The 15,560-nt window shown below is 38.4% G+C and overlaps 1 protein-coding gene across 3 annotated transcripts in view; it reads left to right on the top strand.

Annotated features, from left to right (window-relative positions):
- si:dkeyp-68b7.12 (rho GTPase-activating protein 30) overlaps window positions 1-9,977 on the top strand; it is a 29,302-nt gene extending 19,325 nt beyond the window's left edge. For 2 of the 3 annotated variants that reach the window (XM_038279427.1, XM_038279414.1), the window contains 3 exons: window positions 1,299-1,528; window positions 1,648-2,183; window positions 8,479-9,977. In XM_038279427.1, the coding sequence (XP_038135355.1) occupies window positions 1,299-1,528; window positions 1,648-2,183; window positions 8,479-9,607 (1,895 nt within the window). In that variant the 3' untranslated portion in view covers window positions 9,608-9,977. The remainder of the gene's footprint in view (window positions 1-1,298; window positions 1,529-1,647; window positions 2,184-8,478) is intronic. The other variant, XM_038279421.1, reaches the window with a different exon arrangement.
- Window positions 9,978-15,560: the final 5,583 nt, after the last annotated feature.

Raw genomic sequence — 15,560 nt, 5'->3', positions numbered from 1 at the left:
CCTTATGTCAAAAAAGGAGGTTAGGTTCATAATTTAAACTGAATTCTATGCAGGAAACCCCATTTTAAAAATGATTAACAAGCTGGTAGAAGGATACATAAAAAGTTATAAAAATACAATTCTAACACACACTAAAGGAAACATATGCAAATTACTTTCATTGGAAAATAATAATAACCTTGACTTTAAGCAGAGAGAAATAATGTGGATAATCCTAACTGACTCAACATTAAAAGTTTAGTTTGATTTAATGCCAGACAGAGAGAAAAAAAGATGCTATAACTCAGGGCTGAAAGAATTAATCGTGATTAATCGATTATTGTGATGATCGTCAACTAACTTAGTAATCACTTAATCATTAAATTAATAGAGACTGTAAAACATGTTTTTGGCTGACAGAGCGACCCTCTTATAGTAACATCCATCCATCTATCCATTTTCTACCACGCTTATCCCAAGTGGGGTCGCGAGGGATGCTGGTGCCTTTCTCCAGCAGTCAATGGGCGAGAGGCGGGGTACACCCTGGACAGGTCACCAGTCCATCGCAGTCTTAGTAACAGTTACACCAAAATCGTAAAAAAGTATTTAAAGATTTTGCATTTAAGATAAAAATCGTTTTCGTCTTTAAGTTTGCTCTGTCCAAAACTCCTTAAGTGGAAAAGTTTTAGTTTGACCTTGTTCAATTCTGTTAAAAATCTTCTTAAGGAACCTTTTACTATACGATTATTAACTGATTAATCTAAAAAAAATAATTGATAGATTAATGGATTTGCAAAACAATCGCTAGTTGCAGCCTTAGTATAAATGTTAATTTCGGGTTCAGATGTTTTTACATGTATGGGAGTTGAATATAATAATTAATGTTGGCTTTGTGGGTTAGAGCAGAGCGCTTGTGCTCTGAATATGTTGCAAGTACCCGGTTTAATCCCCACAGCCTCCAATCTGGGTTCATGAGCAAGACTCTTAACCACTGACTGCTCCCTGGGCGCCACACAATGGCAGCCCACTGCTCCCCAAGGGGATGGGTTAAAACACAGAGGACGAATTTCCCCATTGTGGGACAATAAAGGGATTTTCACTTTTTTTTTTTTTTTACATTTGAGATGGCAGTGTTTGTATTAGATCATCATTAAAGATGGGGATCCTGCACATAAACGACACAAAAAAGGAGGTGATGCAAAAATAATAACAGTGTTCAGTGTCGATCTCCAAGTAACCTGTTTCCAATAGATTGTATATTTCTTTGTAAAAGCTTTTTTATATTTTCAGTAAGTTTGACCCTGACTTTACTTTTACAGAAATGAAATGTTCAGAGCAAAGCCATTACCAGGCAGCAGCAGCAGCCTCACTGCATGAAGATGATGCTGAGTCTGAACCTAAAGATTTCCTAAACTCGACTGAAGTAGAGGGAGACGAGGAAGACCAAAAACTGTCGGGCTACGTTCAAGATAACTTTGAATTCCTGGACCTAATGGACCAAATGGATTATAGTGCCATGGACCACATGGACTGCAGCATGTCCTATCAGGTGGGTTGTGTGTGTGTGTGTTTTTTTTTAGGAGGGTTGAAGGTGTAACATATTTGATAAATCGTGCAGTATAAAGGTCCAGTGATTGAAATTTGGAAGTATTTTCCTTTAACCTTTAGGTTAATGAGTTCTCCGTGGAGCCTCCTTGTCACTCTGATGACGAGTATGAAATGATGGCTCATGCTGAACGACCAACCCAGAGTGTAACAGAGTTTAAACCACACAGACCACTCAGCCTGGACCTGCACAGTCGACACACTAAATCCCTCAGTCTGCCCTACATGAAGTCTCCCGTCGACGGCCCCGTGGAAAACTCTAGCTCAGATGAAGAGGTTTCGGAAGACGACGGCGATGGAGAAAATTATAGCAGTGAAGAAGATGAGAGCATGTTTGTGAAGAGCCTCCCGTCTGACTTCTTTCTAAACACTCTGTCTGGACTTGAAGACTTTCCCAGTCCTGACAGAGACATGCTTGATGGGTTACGAGGAGAAGAAGAAAGAAGTTACCAACCACTGGATGTTGAACTTCCTGTTTGTACAGAACCCACTGAGCGCGTGCAGGAGAATGCTGGAAATGATGAAGAAAGACAAGAAACAAAAGAGATGGAACAGAATGAAGTTCACCATGAAGATCAGCTTGACATGGATACAGAGAGGTAAACAATTATTAATATTTTGCTCAGCAATATTTCATTATCAATTACTTCCTAAGCACAGTTTAAACCAGTATATAGTTTTATATTCCAAATGTAGAGGAGAACCAACAAACCGTTATCACTATTGTTGCACCGATACCGATACCAGCATCAGGTGGGGCCCTGATACTGCACTAAAATAGTCACAAGTACCAACAAATAGGGACCGATACCATTTTGATAAAGTTTATTGTCACACTGTTAACTATGGTCACCCATTCCAGGTAGGCAATAAAAAGTTCTACTGGATTCACTTTGTCTTTTAGCAGCTTGACAAAGCCATGATGGCAATTATTTTACATCCAAGTAGTATGCTGTTCTTTGTATATATATATATATATATATCAGTGACGTGCGGTCAGGGGAGGCAGGTGAGGCAGTGCCTCACCAGCCATCATGGAAAGAAAGAAAATATATAATCATAAAGTAATTTAAATTGTTATATTCATCCGGTGGTTTGTACTAAAAAATATTCATTTTTCATGTAGCTTCACCAATTTCGATTTTTATTTGTTCAAAATCGCTGAATTTTCTTATTTTCCCATTCAAATGCTTGGAAGCGATGCCGGTGAGGCAGCAGCGAGCTCTGCCTCACTTTGGATTGCGCAACCCCTGGCTCTGCGCTGGCTGCAAAGCGGAGAGAGCATGTTGCTGTACGGCGTCAATAAAATGGTTTAAACAAATGTAATATGTGAACTTATTTCTAATAATTTGGCTTATGTATATAATGTACAGAGCTTTTTGTCACCAACTGTGTTTGTGTAACGTGTTTCGTGTAATGAGCGATTATAAACGGCAGAGAACAAGTTCGAGGTGAGGCAGGCAGTTCTCTTGCCTCATGGCAGGGGGTGCTCAAGAGACTGAAAACATAAGGCAGGAACAGGACGGATCAAGGAAGGCTTTCTTCCCTGGCAGTGATCTCCATTGAGACAGAGAGACTTTTAAAACTGAAGGAAGATAAGGAGGACTTCTATTCATTTATAAGTAAAGGTAAGACAGTAATAACATTTATTTTGTTTTGTTTTTTAAGGAAATGTGTGTTTTGTGAGCTACAGTTTGTATGTGTAAGGATGCAGAAGTGAAACATAACCTGTAAACTGCTGTCAATCTATGCATCTATTTGCAAATCTGATTCTGATGACGTCAGTGCCTCACCAGCTATGAACCTCACCGCACGTCACTGATATATATATATATATATATATATACACACACACATCAATTTCAAACAGATGGCATCGGTATGGTACCGGTATCGGCCAATACTGCACAGCCAGGTATCGGGTATCGGTGCCAAAAAATGGCATCGGCGCAACACTAGTTATCACCAATCATAAACACATTTATGACCAGTTCTCTGATAAATATGATGAAAGATACAATAAATATTAATGGTGAGGGGGGTGGAAGTGAGAGGGATCTTTAGATTATTACTATTATTACTAGAACCTTCTGGATTAACTGAGATTACCCGGCATGAGCTAGTTTTTCTGTTTTCCTTGTAAATTTCATGTCAGGGTACAGGAACGACATCATATCTGGAGGAATGTGCCATTATTAAATCTGGAAGAACTGTCAGTTTTGATAATAGCTGTGGTCCTCCAGCAGACACAAATGGCTATTGTAGTTTTTAAGGTTTTCTTGATAGAAATGGAATCTTAGCAACATGTGAAGGAAATGCAGAATACTTTCAATATCTGAAATGTTTTCACATGTACACGTTATATAGCTTAGTAACATGTTGACATGGATGAACAGTGTTTTCAAATATTGTTATTTTATTGAACATTGTCACACCAATTGTTTTACATGTAGAAATTATCCTGCTAGATAACATGTGAAGAGAAACATTTGTTGACATAGTATTACTTATTTACATGAAGACAAAGTGAGTTCACATGTGGATCTTATACTATGTAATATCATGTGAACACAAGTGTTTCTCATATGAACATTATGTTGCTTAATATCAAGTTGAAAAAAGTGTTATCACAGCACATGTGGACTTTATACTAGTACCATGTGAACAAATGTGTTTCACATATATGGATGTATGATATAGCTTTTTTAACATTTGAGTACAATCTTTTCTGGTGTTGATATCGTACTGCTTAGTAAGACATAAAAACTTTATACTACTAGTAACATGTGAACAAAGTATGTTCATATGTGGATATTATAAAGCGAATGTAGGTCTTTATTTTTCATATGGATATTATATTAATTAGTTAATCGTAAAAACAGATGTTGCACATATACTGTAATCATGTTGCTGCTTAATAACATGTGAACAGGTTATTACATGTGGACATTATATTGCTTAGTTACGTACACACAAGTGTTTCACATATGGCCTATATACTACCTGTACAATGTGAACACATGGTGTGGATATCACACTGCTTAGAAACAGGTGATGATAAGTGTTCCCCATGTGGACTTTATACTAGTAACTTGTAAAAAAATTTATTTCACATGTGTATATTACATTTTAGCACAAGCTTTTCACTTGTGGATAGTATCTTTCTTAATAACGTGTCTACATAATAGTTCTGCATGTGGACATTATATTGCTTAGCAACATTTGAACTCAAGTGTGGACTTGACATTACAGTACTAGTTACATGTGAACAAATGTGTTTCACATGTGCATATTACACAGCTTTTCAACATTGAGAAGAAGCTTTCCACTTCTGAATATCCTACTGTTTAGTAACATGTGAAGACAAGGGTTTTACATGTGGATATTATAATTACTAGTAATACGTGAACAATATTCAATTCAGTTGAGTTTATTTATATAGCACCAATTCACAACACATGTCATCTCAAGGATCTTTACAATTCAACCGAAGTCAATCCCTCACACTAAGCATGCTTGTAGCGACCCTGGAGAGGAAAAACTCCTTTTTAACAGGAAGAAACCTCCAGCAGAACCAGGCTCAGTGTGAGCGGCCATCTGCTGAGGCCAACTTGGGTTCAAGGAGACAGAAGCAGAGATACAGAAAGAAGTAGAGAAACAAAGGCAATAGGACTACACCGAAAAACAGCCCATGCTCCAACATCTACAAAAAAAGTTGTTGATGGTAGCAGCACAGCTGATATTTCCCTCCAGGATGGAGTCACGGCCAAATTGGAACAGACCAGATGAAGCTATTATGAGAAAAAAAGAGGGAGTATAGGGTTAGAGATTGAACAAACAGATTCTGCAGAGTGGGAGAATTGAAATAGAATGAAGCAGAATGATGAAATGGGGGTCCCTATGTCCTCCAGGAGTCTAAGCCTATAGCAGCATAACTATAGAGATAGCTCAGGATAACCTGAGCCACTCTAACTATAAGCTTTATCAAAAAGGAAAGTTTTAAGCCTAGTCTTAAAAGTAGACAGGGTGTCTGCCTCACTGACTTAAAACTGGTAGCTGGTTCCACAGGAGAGGAGCCTGATAACTAAAAGATCTGCCTCCCATTCTGTTTTTAGAAATTCTAGGAACCACTAGTAAACCTGCAGATTGAGAGCGAAGTGCTCTGTTGTGAACATAAGGAACAATCAGATCTCTGATATCAGATGGAGCTTGGCCATTTAAGGCTTTATATGTGAGAAGGAGGATTTTAAATTCTATTCTGGATTTAACAGGAAGCCAATGAAGAGAAGCCAGGATAGGAGAGATATGATCTCTCTTTTTCATTTTCATCAGAACTCTGGATGCAGCATTTTGGATCAGCTGAAGGCTTTTAACTACAATTTGTGGACTTCCTGATAGTAAAGAATTACAATAGTCCAGCCTTGAAGTAACAAATGCATGGACACATATATTTCACATGTATATATTACATAGCTTTTTAACATTTGAGCACAAGCTTTTCTGGTGTGGATTGCTTAGCAAATCGTGTCACATATACGATATTGCTTTTTTCTCATACGGACCTTTTAGCAATTATTTCGAAAACAGGTTTCTCACGTAATATTTATTTTGGTGCTTCTACATGTAAAACATGTGATCACATGTGTTTTTCTTCACAATAGAAATTTCTTCTTCAGTTAATGCTCCAGTTGATTATCCAGATTAAAGCTCAGCTTGAAAACAAATGAAACGCACCATCAGTTAACCAGACAAGTTCCCTAGTTCCAGAAAAATGGTTTCTTATGTATGATGCTTATAGCCAGTTCATTTTCCAAATCTCTAAACAATATATGAGGCAGATTTTGGCTGATGGGAATTTGCTGTGCAATAACCTTATTTGGTTCAGCTTCAACACAGTGATCAGTTTCATAAAACATTACATTTTGAATAAGCAATGTTAAACATGGTATCTGAGAAGCTGTTAACGCAGATTTTAATTGACATCAGATCAAGTCTAAACCAAATTTACTTTCTTTTTCTTTGTACTAAATAGGGCAAGAAAAATAGCCTTACAGAATACATTTATGGCATAAATAAGGAAAACGACTGTAAACTAGTGATAAAATGATATATCTACTGTTCGATTCAGTTTTATTTGTTTGGGGTTTCCTTATCAAGACTTAAAGGTCCAACTTGGTGCTGGCTTTATATTTAGACAAAAACAGAGAGAAGTGCTAACAATTATGCTAACTTTTTACCGTTAGCTAAATTCGGGCTAATGCTACCACCTGTATAGATCATTATGCTAACTAAGTTTTGGTGTTTTGTTTTTCTATAAATTCTTTATCTAATTGGAAACTAACTTTAACATGAAGAAAATAAAGTGTCCTGAGAGGTGACTGACTTATAATGGGAAGAATAAACAAAAAAGACGTCAAAATAACAAAGCGAGAACAAAGAACACATTTTTAAATGTCTTGTAATTAGCTTATTTTACCTTTCAGAAAATAAACTTGCTGTTAATTATGATTTTTATTTAGCAAGAGATTGCTCAGAGTTGTATTAAATTGTATGGGGGTCATTTTTCATCCAGTGATGAAAACCCTGATTAAATGGCAATTCTGAATAATATTTAATAATACAATTGAAGTGAATTAAACTGTTCTCCTATTTTTTTTATTTTTATATTTATTGAAATTTGTATAACATTTGTCATGATGGCATTTCAAACTTTTAATTATTTTCTTGTGATTTTATATGATGAAGCAACTTGAATGAGAACATGAATACAAAAAACAACATTTAAAAAAATGTCACAATTCTTTGAACAAACACCTTTCACCCAGGCTTTAGCTGGAATAATTTGTTTAATTTACCTCCGAATCGATGGTTGGATGTTTGGGGAACCTCCCGACCAATCAGGAGTCTTTCAAAGCTTCATGGTTCACAATGGGGAGAATTTGTTGTAGAAACTGTTTGTATTACAGCATTGTCTTCCACTGCTGTGTAAATTCTCAGTCGTCCGGCTCATAGCAACCAAAAACAGGCTTTAATTGAAAAGCAACCAAACTTTCGCTCAGTCAGATTGCTCTGGTTCTGCACAACAGAATTGACAGACTCCTGGATAAGTGTCCGGCTTTCCAAAAAACTGAGGATAGGTTGCTTTCTGGGTTGCTTGCAGTGCCTTTTGGTACAAACAGCATTTGGTTTCTACAAGACATAACTCTTTGTTTTATGGGCAGATTTGTGAAGCTGGATGACTGATAGTTGCTCTGTCAACAACTGAGCAATTGATATTTGCAGCTCCTCCAGAGTTTGACTCTCCTTTCCGGTTTAGAGGGGCACACCAGGACACATTTTGGTACATTTTCAGTTGTGCCATTTTATTTAGTTATTAAATGACTTCTGGATGCAACTATGAGCTACTTTAAGTTCCTGATAAAAGGGTTTGTAGTTTTAATTAGTGTTGCACTGGTGCCATTTTTTGCCCCCGATACCCGATACCTGGCTGTGCAGTATTGGTTGATACCGATACCATCTGTTTGAAACTGATGTGTGTGTGTATATATGAAGAAATGCATACTACTTGTATGTAAAATAATAGCTGCTGCCTACATTTATGAAGCAGGAAAAAGACTCACAAAGTGAATCCAGTAGAACTTTTTATATCCTACAAGGAATGGGCGACAATAGTTGAATAAAACTTTGGTTCTTAAAATGGTATTGGTGCCCTATTTGTTGGCGCTGATACCGATACCACCATTTTAATGCTGGATCGGGGCCCCGCCCGATACTGGTATCAGTGCAACACTAGGTCTAATGCTAACTATATACAGTCAGCACGGCTCAGTATTGTTCTCTCCAGGTTTAAATGTTTTGCAGATCTTTGACCTTCTTTTTAATCTGTCATTTCAGCAGAACAATAGAAGAATCTCAGAGAGCTACAGAAGACGGTCCAACTGAAAACTGCCTAGTTTCAGAAACATCAGCAGGCTGCTGTGAGGAGCTCGAGCTGCCGAGCATCCAGGGCAATCAGGAAATCAACAAAGTGACTGAAACAGAGTTTGAGAGCGGGAAAGAGGTTCTAGATGAGTCTGAAGATGCTTCTCTTCCTCCAACACAACACCCTGAAAGCTGTGCCATGGAGGATGTTACAGATGAACACAACATGTCTGGACATTCTGCTTCTAGAGAACCGGACTGTGTTGAAGGACCCATCCACAGAGAACACAATGAGGAAGACAATTCAGACAGTAGGACAAACAGTGACATTTGGAGCGAGCTTGAGGATGTTGTATGTGAAGTGATTGAGGATGAGGAGAGCAAACACTCTGAGAGGAATGCTGCTGAAGAGGCAGATGGAGAAAAAGATGGAGAAGCAGAGGAGGAAAATGAAACAAACAAGACAGAAGATAAAATGGAGGAGGAAGAGGAGCCAAATGTAGGAAAACCTATAGATGAAGCAATGGCGCAGGAGAGAAATGAGCTTGAGCTTAACCAAGAAGGCGTAGAAGAAGTGGTTTCAGAAGAAACAGAAAAGGAGAAGGAAGACAAGGACAGAGCCGAAAGCAGAACACAACAGAGTGCTGATAAACAGCTGCTGATCTCATCTGATATTAGGGACTCAAAGGAAGGAAGTATGCCTGCGAATGGTGACAGTGGCTTAGGATGTGTTGGGAGGAAGCTGGTCGTCTCCAAGGAGCCTAAGATTTACCAGGTCAAAGCTGTGCCGGTTGTTCCCCCAAAGCCTCAACACTGCAAAATGACTGCTTTGACCCTCCGCCACCAGCAACAGCAGAGAGACAGGCGAGACAACACCCTGAAGGTCCCCGCTGAGCAGGAGCGAGAAGGAGAGGGAGACCGGGAGAATGCCGAAAAAAAGGACAGGCCGTCCACACTCAGGGAGAAGAAGAGGGACGCTCTGGAAGGGGGCGTAAGGGATGCAAAGAGGAACAGCCCACTCAGCATGTGCTTCGATGAGGCTGTGGCCATCGCAACCCTGAGGAGAGAGAAAGAACGAGGGCGAGAAGGAGACGCGGACTGAGAGGGACTGTGAAAGTCAAACAATGAAAGAGGAACTTCATTTTAGGCAACTGTGGGATGCAGCCTCAGATGATGCTGAGAAAACTCTGTGCCCATTTATAAGAGTCCAAGCATCACTGTGGAAAATACCTGCTGGCATTTTTGTCACCATTGTTAATATCTAGTTTTACTGGTTTACAGGCATCATAGTGGCTTTATTGTCCTCATCTGAAGAAAATTTGTTAGGACCACATTGTTCCTTTGGTTAGGATGTTTAAAAAGCCTCGAAATAAATCCACCATTTGCTTCAGCAGAATGATCTCCCATCAAAAACACTTTCCTCGGTTCAACAGTGGAAAATACTCTCTTAAAATAAAAAAGGATTTATTTCAAAGGATGATCTCATCCCTGCTGTAAATACTTTCCACAATCTCTCTATAGGCAAACTATTTTATCATTTGAATATAAACTTCCCGTACTTGACTGATATGTTTCCTTATCTTTTCCATTTTAAAGAAAAGGTAAGTGTATTTTCAAACCCCAGAAACAAATAAAAATTAGCAGTTCTTAGATGCTAGGAGCAATATACATAACACAATTTTAGAAAGTTATGTAAAATGAAAAACAAGTCGATTGATTATGTAATATCAATGATCTCAAATATGAAAATTTTACCCAACTGAATAAATGTACTCAAATAGCAATATATTTTTTTTTCACAACTTTTCCTTCAATTTCCACTGTGACATTTTATTACTGTTATTAAAGATTAATATCAATCAAGGATTTTTATGCATCTTTACCTGTTTTCTTTTCTTTTGGATTTTTTTTTTTTTTTGCATCTATCAGGTAAAAATTAAATTACAGACCTTTCAAATACATGGATAACAGTTTGTTTTCAATGGTCATGGGATGATCTGGCCAGATTCAGTCATTTATTATTACATTTAGGTGGACATTACATCCTAATGTCAGGATGGTTAATCAGGGCGTTATTAATGAAATGCCTTATGGATTTTATATGTATTCTTTTTTTAAATAACATCAAATAAATGTAAATCTTGAGGTGAAGCAAAGTATTAAGTGCTGCTGTGACATCAAACATCACAAGAATAAACAGCCTTTTTGAGAACTAATATTTTTTTATGTGTGACGATTGTATAAAAAAAGCATTTTACTTTGTTTTCTGGCATTTTGATTCTCAAGGTTTGTCTTGGAAATGGCTCTGTGGCACTTACTGTTTGCACTTATTATAAAAAGGTGATGTACATAAATAGTTTATCTGAAATGTCTGGTTTAAGGCTGATAAATAAAGAGCATTTTAAATGAATGGAGTGTTAATTTTTGTTTTTATTGGCTTGTTTGAAGAATAATAAATGGGATGGGTTTGTTTTATGCTAGAAGTAATGAAGTGTTTAAAAAAATATATAGCCTAATGAGGAAATAACATTTTGTTTGAGATACTATCAATATTTTAGGAGATCAGCAAAAATGTTAAAACTTGAACCGAGGGGCGTGCAGGTGATGCAGTGGATAGCGCGCATGACCCACGTACGGAAGCCTTAGTCCTCAACGCGGCCGACACGGGGTTCGAATCCACCCTGTGGACCTTTGCCGCATGTCCCCCCCCTCTCATATGCCCTTTCCTGTCAGCCTACTGTAGAAAAAAACGAGCCACTAGTGCTGTAAAAACTCCAAAAAGAAAACTTAAACCAAAATATATATCTTTTCAAATGGCCAATGACCTTAATCATGTCTTCAAGTGGCTTAAGGAGACCACATTTTAATATTTAAAGTGGCCACCACCATATTCTGTAGCTGCAATTCTTGTCCCATTCATATGTGGGGAGAGATGAAAAGGTTTATGTGAGCAGAAAACTCCAGCAAACTAAGTAGTTTGTTGAAGTGTACCAAGTGTCATGATCTGTCCTGTTTGCTCCTCCATAATTGATGATCTCTTTCACCGGCCATTTTCCCTCCCTGCTTTAATTATAATTTATTCCTCTCAGCTGTTTCCTCTTGGTTATATTCAGTTCAGCCTGAGCATTCGGTGCCAGATCATTACTTGTCTTTCTGTTAGTCTTTCTGTTCAGTTTTTTCCTTGGTTCATGTCCTGGATCCTGGCAGCCAGTGGAAAGAGGGTTTTTGTGTCTGTCTCGTCTCCTGATCGTCCACTGTTCCTCCCCCATGGAGTCCTCTGGGTTTTGGCAGTGTTGGGCAAGCTACTTGTCCAGTGTAGTGAGCTAAGCTATCAGTTACTCAACAATAAATTAAACTTCACTACACAAAAGCTACCACCTAAAGAATTATAGCAAGCTAAGTTACACTAATGCGTTAACAGTAGCTTAACTACATCAGAAGTTACTTAACGTTGTACCAACCTAATATCAATTCAAAATGAGTCTGATACAATGGTTAAAATATTTATTAAAGATCAGCCAATGACATAACACAGTGTAAAAATTGCTTTATGATCAGCATAATAAAAAAAAAAAAGTAATTACTAGTAGACAAAAAAACAATCTGCTGTTTTTAGAACCAAATGAAAGGTACTGTGTAGTGTTCTACACATCGAGACATGGCTATGAGTTTGCATTCAATGGACATCTCTAGGGAAAACAAAACCCTACAAAAGGCATCTTATTTCTTTAGGGTCTCCCTTAGAGAAAACGTCTTCAGACCTCAATTAAACAGTCGATTCAAGTAACAAATGAAACTGTTTACAAAAGGAGGTGAAAAAATAAAGAAGCTAATTAAGAGATATATATACATTTATGTCTCACTGTATAATTTAATTTCTACCTACATATTTATTCATTGTATTTCGGGGGGTAATTCATTAAATGCTTATTAATTTATTGAGCATGTATTTATTTTTATACATGGGAGAGCTGTTCCTCCATACCTAAAAAATTTTATCTGGGCAAATAAGCCTTAAAACATCTGAACACGTACTTTTTATCAGAGGATTCAACAAGTTTTATAATCTCTGAAGATAAGGCCACGGTGTGGTAGCGACAGTTGGCTGCTCTTCTCGCTCTGCTCCTGTCTCCTCCTCCATCCTGTGTGTGTGGCTCTGTGTGTCTGTGGGTGTCATCCTTTGAGTTCCATTGCCGTGCGCATGTTTCATAGACACAGACAGGAGAGGCAGAATAGAGGCTCATGCGTGAATATCCAGCAAATAACTCCCATTGTTGTTTCAAAAATAGAAAACCTGCTTTCATTACTTAGTTTTGCCCTGGATTTTGTAGCGTTTGTGGACGCTACGTTGCTACTTGATAAAAACAATAACGTCACTACAGGAAAGTTACTTGATAAATAAAGCAGCGACGCTACGGTCAAGCTACTGGAAAATGTAGTTAAACTAATAGCTTCGCTACATGTAGCGGCGCTACTGCCCATCACTGGGTTTTGGCTCATTATGTGGGGAGGTTCAGTTTTTATCCCAGTAAGCCTGACTCCAGGGAGGAGACCAGTTTAAAGTTCCTGCATCAAGTTCTGGTTCCACGTCCTGTCTCGGCTACCCTCTTCCACTGAGCCTGCTCATCTGCACCTGATCCTGTCTGCTCCTGTGCGTGACCGTCTGGCCACGCTACAGAACTCAGTCTGACTCTGAATCTGTCTGGGAGCTCTGTTATTGCTTGGAAGCCTGGCTCCTGCCTCCTGTTCTGTTCCTGTCTGATCTGCAACCTGTTCTGTCCTTTCCTGCCTGATCTGTATCCCTGATCAGGATCGGCTTCCTGCAACTCCTCCGGAGCTGCAGCACCGGGGACACTCTGGGTGATGCGAGCCGCGTCAGCTGTCAGCCCATCGGCTGGATTGCACCCCTCTCAAGGGGTTTGGACTGAACTGCTAAACCAGGTAAGTGACTCACTGAGAACATCATCTTCAGTCAGATGATCGTGGTCACTTACCTGTGTTTCTCCTTATAGTGTCTGAGATTGGACGGTGCCACCCCCCTCCTGCAGTGTCTGTGAGCCTCAGCTCCACTTCAGTTTTGTTCATTTAATAAACGTTTTGAACTTTCCTACTGACTGTCTCTCTTGAATACTGGGTCCATCTGTTCTCGCTCCATGACACCAAGGGTGTAACTTTGTAATGAAAGTTGGTGGGGACACTCTAAGGGTGGGGGGTGATGGACCTACAGTTACTCCACCCGAACATTTTCAATAGGGATTTTGTATTTTCCAAAAATGAGCTCAAACATATATTTATTGAATGCTTTCCTATTGTTGAGAACACAAGAGAACCATAATAAACAGATATTTATATTTATAGATCGTTAGAGAGATGCCTTTTAGTGTGTTACATATATAGGGCCCAAAAACATTCATGTAAAAAAAAAACAATGGATAACAGCCGATTCCGATGCCAAAATCGATATATCATACATCCCTAGAAGTACAATTTCAATTCCATCCGTCCAGAAAAATATGGATATGCTGTATTTTAAATATAGCATAGCATAATTGTTTCTTGTAAACTTTCTGGTAAATTTGGAGATATATTTTATTGCATGTTGCAAGTCCCAGTAAATCTAATTTTTAAACCTTTAAATCTGCAGCTCTCCCTACTTCTCTCTGTGCTCTGTTTAAAAAGATATATGAACCTCTTTACTAATATAATGATGCCAGAAAAATATTTCAAGATGTGCAGAAGCTCTGTAGTCTGATGCTGTCTGAACAATAAGAAAACATGTTCTTTTAAGCTGTAACTGGGAGTCATGGTCCTCTGAGAAGCCAAGCTTTTTTTAATAAAGAACAACACAAAATTTAAACTATGTTTTCTCAAGCTTCTTGCATTATAATACTAACTTGTATAAACTTATAATCTGTTGCCATTTTTAACTGAAACAGCACAGAATGTCTAACGAACAGATTTTTCGGTGGCATCTCTCATTTTTTTAACAAACCCGTCTCCTAACTTTTACTTAAACATCAAAGTACCGGTAGCTGCTGGTTAATATTCACTAAGTGCTGCTGTGTGTCTCTCCTCTAACTACATGGCTACTATGCAGTGAAATCAGTTGCCTCAAAGTGACAGATCCAATGATGTTTCACCGAGACAGGAGAAGTGAAAGATAGGAAGAAAAACACTGACTGAAAATGCTCTGAATACAGTTAGCTGAACCCAACCTCTGTTACCTTTGGCTAAAGTAAATGAGTGGAAAGGGGGGAAAAAAGCGGAGATTATTGATGGGGACATGTCCTTAAGAAAGGTATGCCTAGTGAAGTGTACTAAAACAATAACTGCTGCCTTGCAGCAAGAAGGTTCTCGGTTTAATTCCCAGCCTGGGGTCTTTCCGCATTGTGTTTGCATGTACTCTCTGTGCAATGCGTGGGTTCTCTCCGGATACTCCGGCTTCCTCCCACAGCCCAAAAACCTGATTGTTAGGTCAAATGGCATCCTTAGGTATGAGTGTTTGCAAGAATGGTTGTTTGTCTCTGTGTTGCCTGGCGACTTGTCCAGGGTGGACCCCGCCTTTTGCCCATTTACAGCTGGCAATAGGCACCAGCACTCCTCACAACCCCAGCAGGGATAAGGGTGACAGAAAATGGACGGATGGAAAATAAAGAAGGGTGTTTCTGTTCTAAGAACTCCTCTAGAAATCTCTGGATATTATTTTTTTAAATAATTATTCATATATATGCAGATAATTATGGAGAACCTACATGGATACATGTACATAGTTTCTTTAATGAGGGATAAATAAATTTAAAGTTTAAGTTTGAATTTAATTTCATTAAAAACTATTTTATCCAATCCATTTGTCTTAAAAAAAAAAAAAGGAAAGAGAAGGTAAACATCTGGTTTAAGTTGTGTTTCAGGTTCAGATTTATGAATAACATTTTTATTTTATTTCCATGGAACTTATCAGGAGATGCAGGCTGATTCAAAGTCAGCAGTGAAATGTGGAGTTTCGTGTTTATTAGAGGTTTTACGGTCATTAAGGTCTACCTCACTTCCACCTGGAA

This window comes from Cyprinodon tularosa, unplaced genomic scaffold (assembly GCF_016077235.1).
Source record: "Cyprinodon tularosa strain WSP-4 unplaced genomic scaffold, ASM1607723v1 ctg102, whole genome shotgun sequence".
NCBI classification, from domain to species: Eukaryota; Metazoa; Chordata; class Actinopteri; order Cyprinodontiformes; family Cyprinodontidae; genus Cyprinodon; species Cyprinodon tularosa.
Note: the sequence above shows the minus strand (reverse complement) of the source record. Positions and strands in the feature narration are given on the sequence as shown.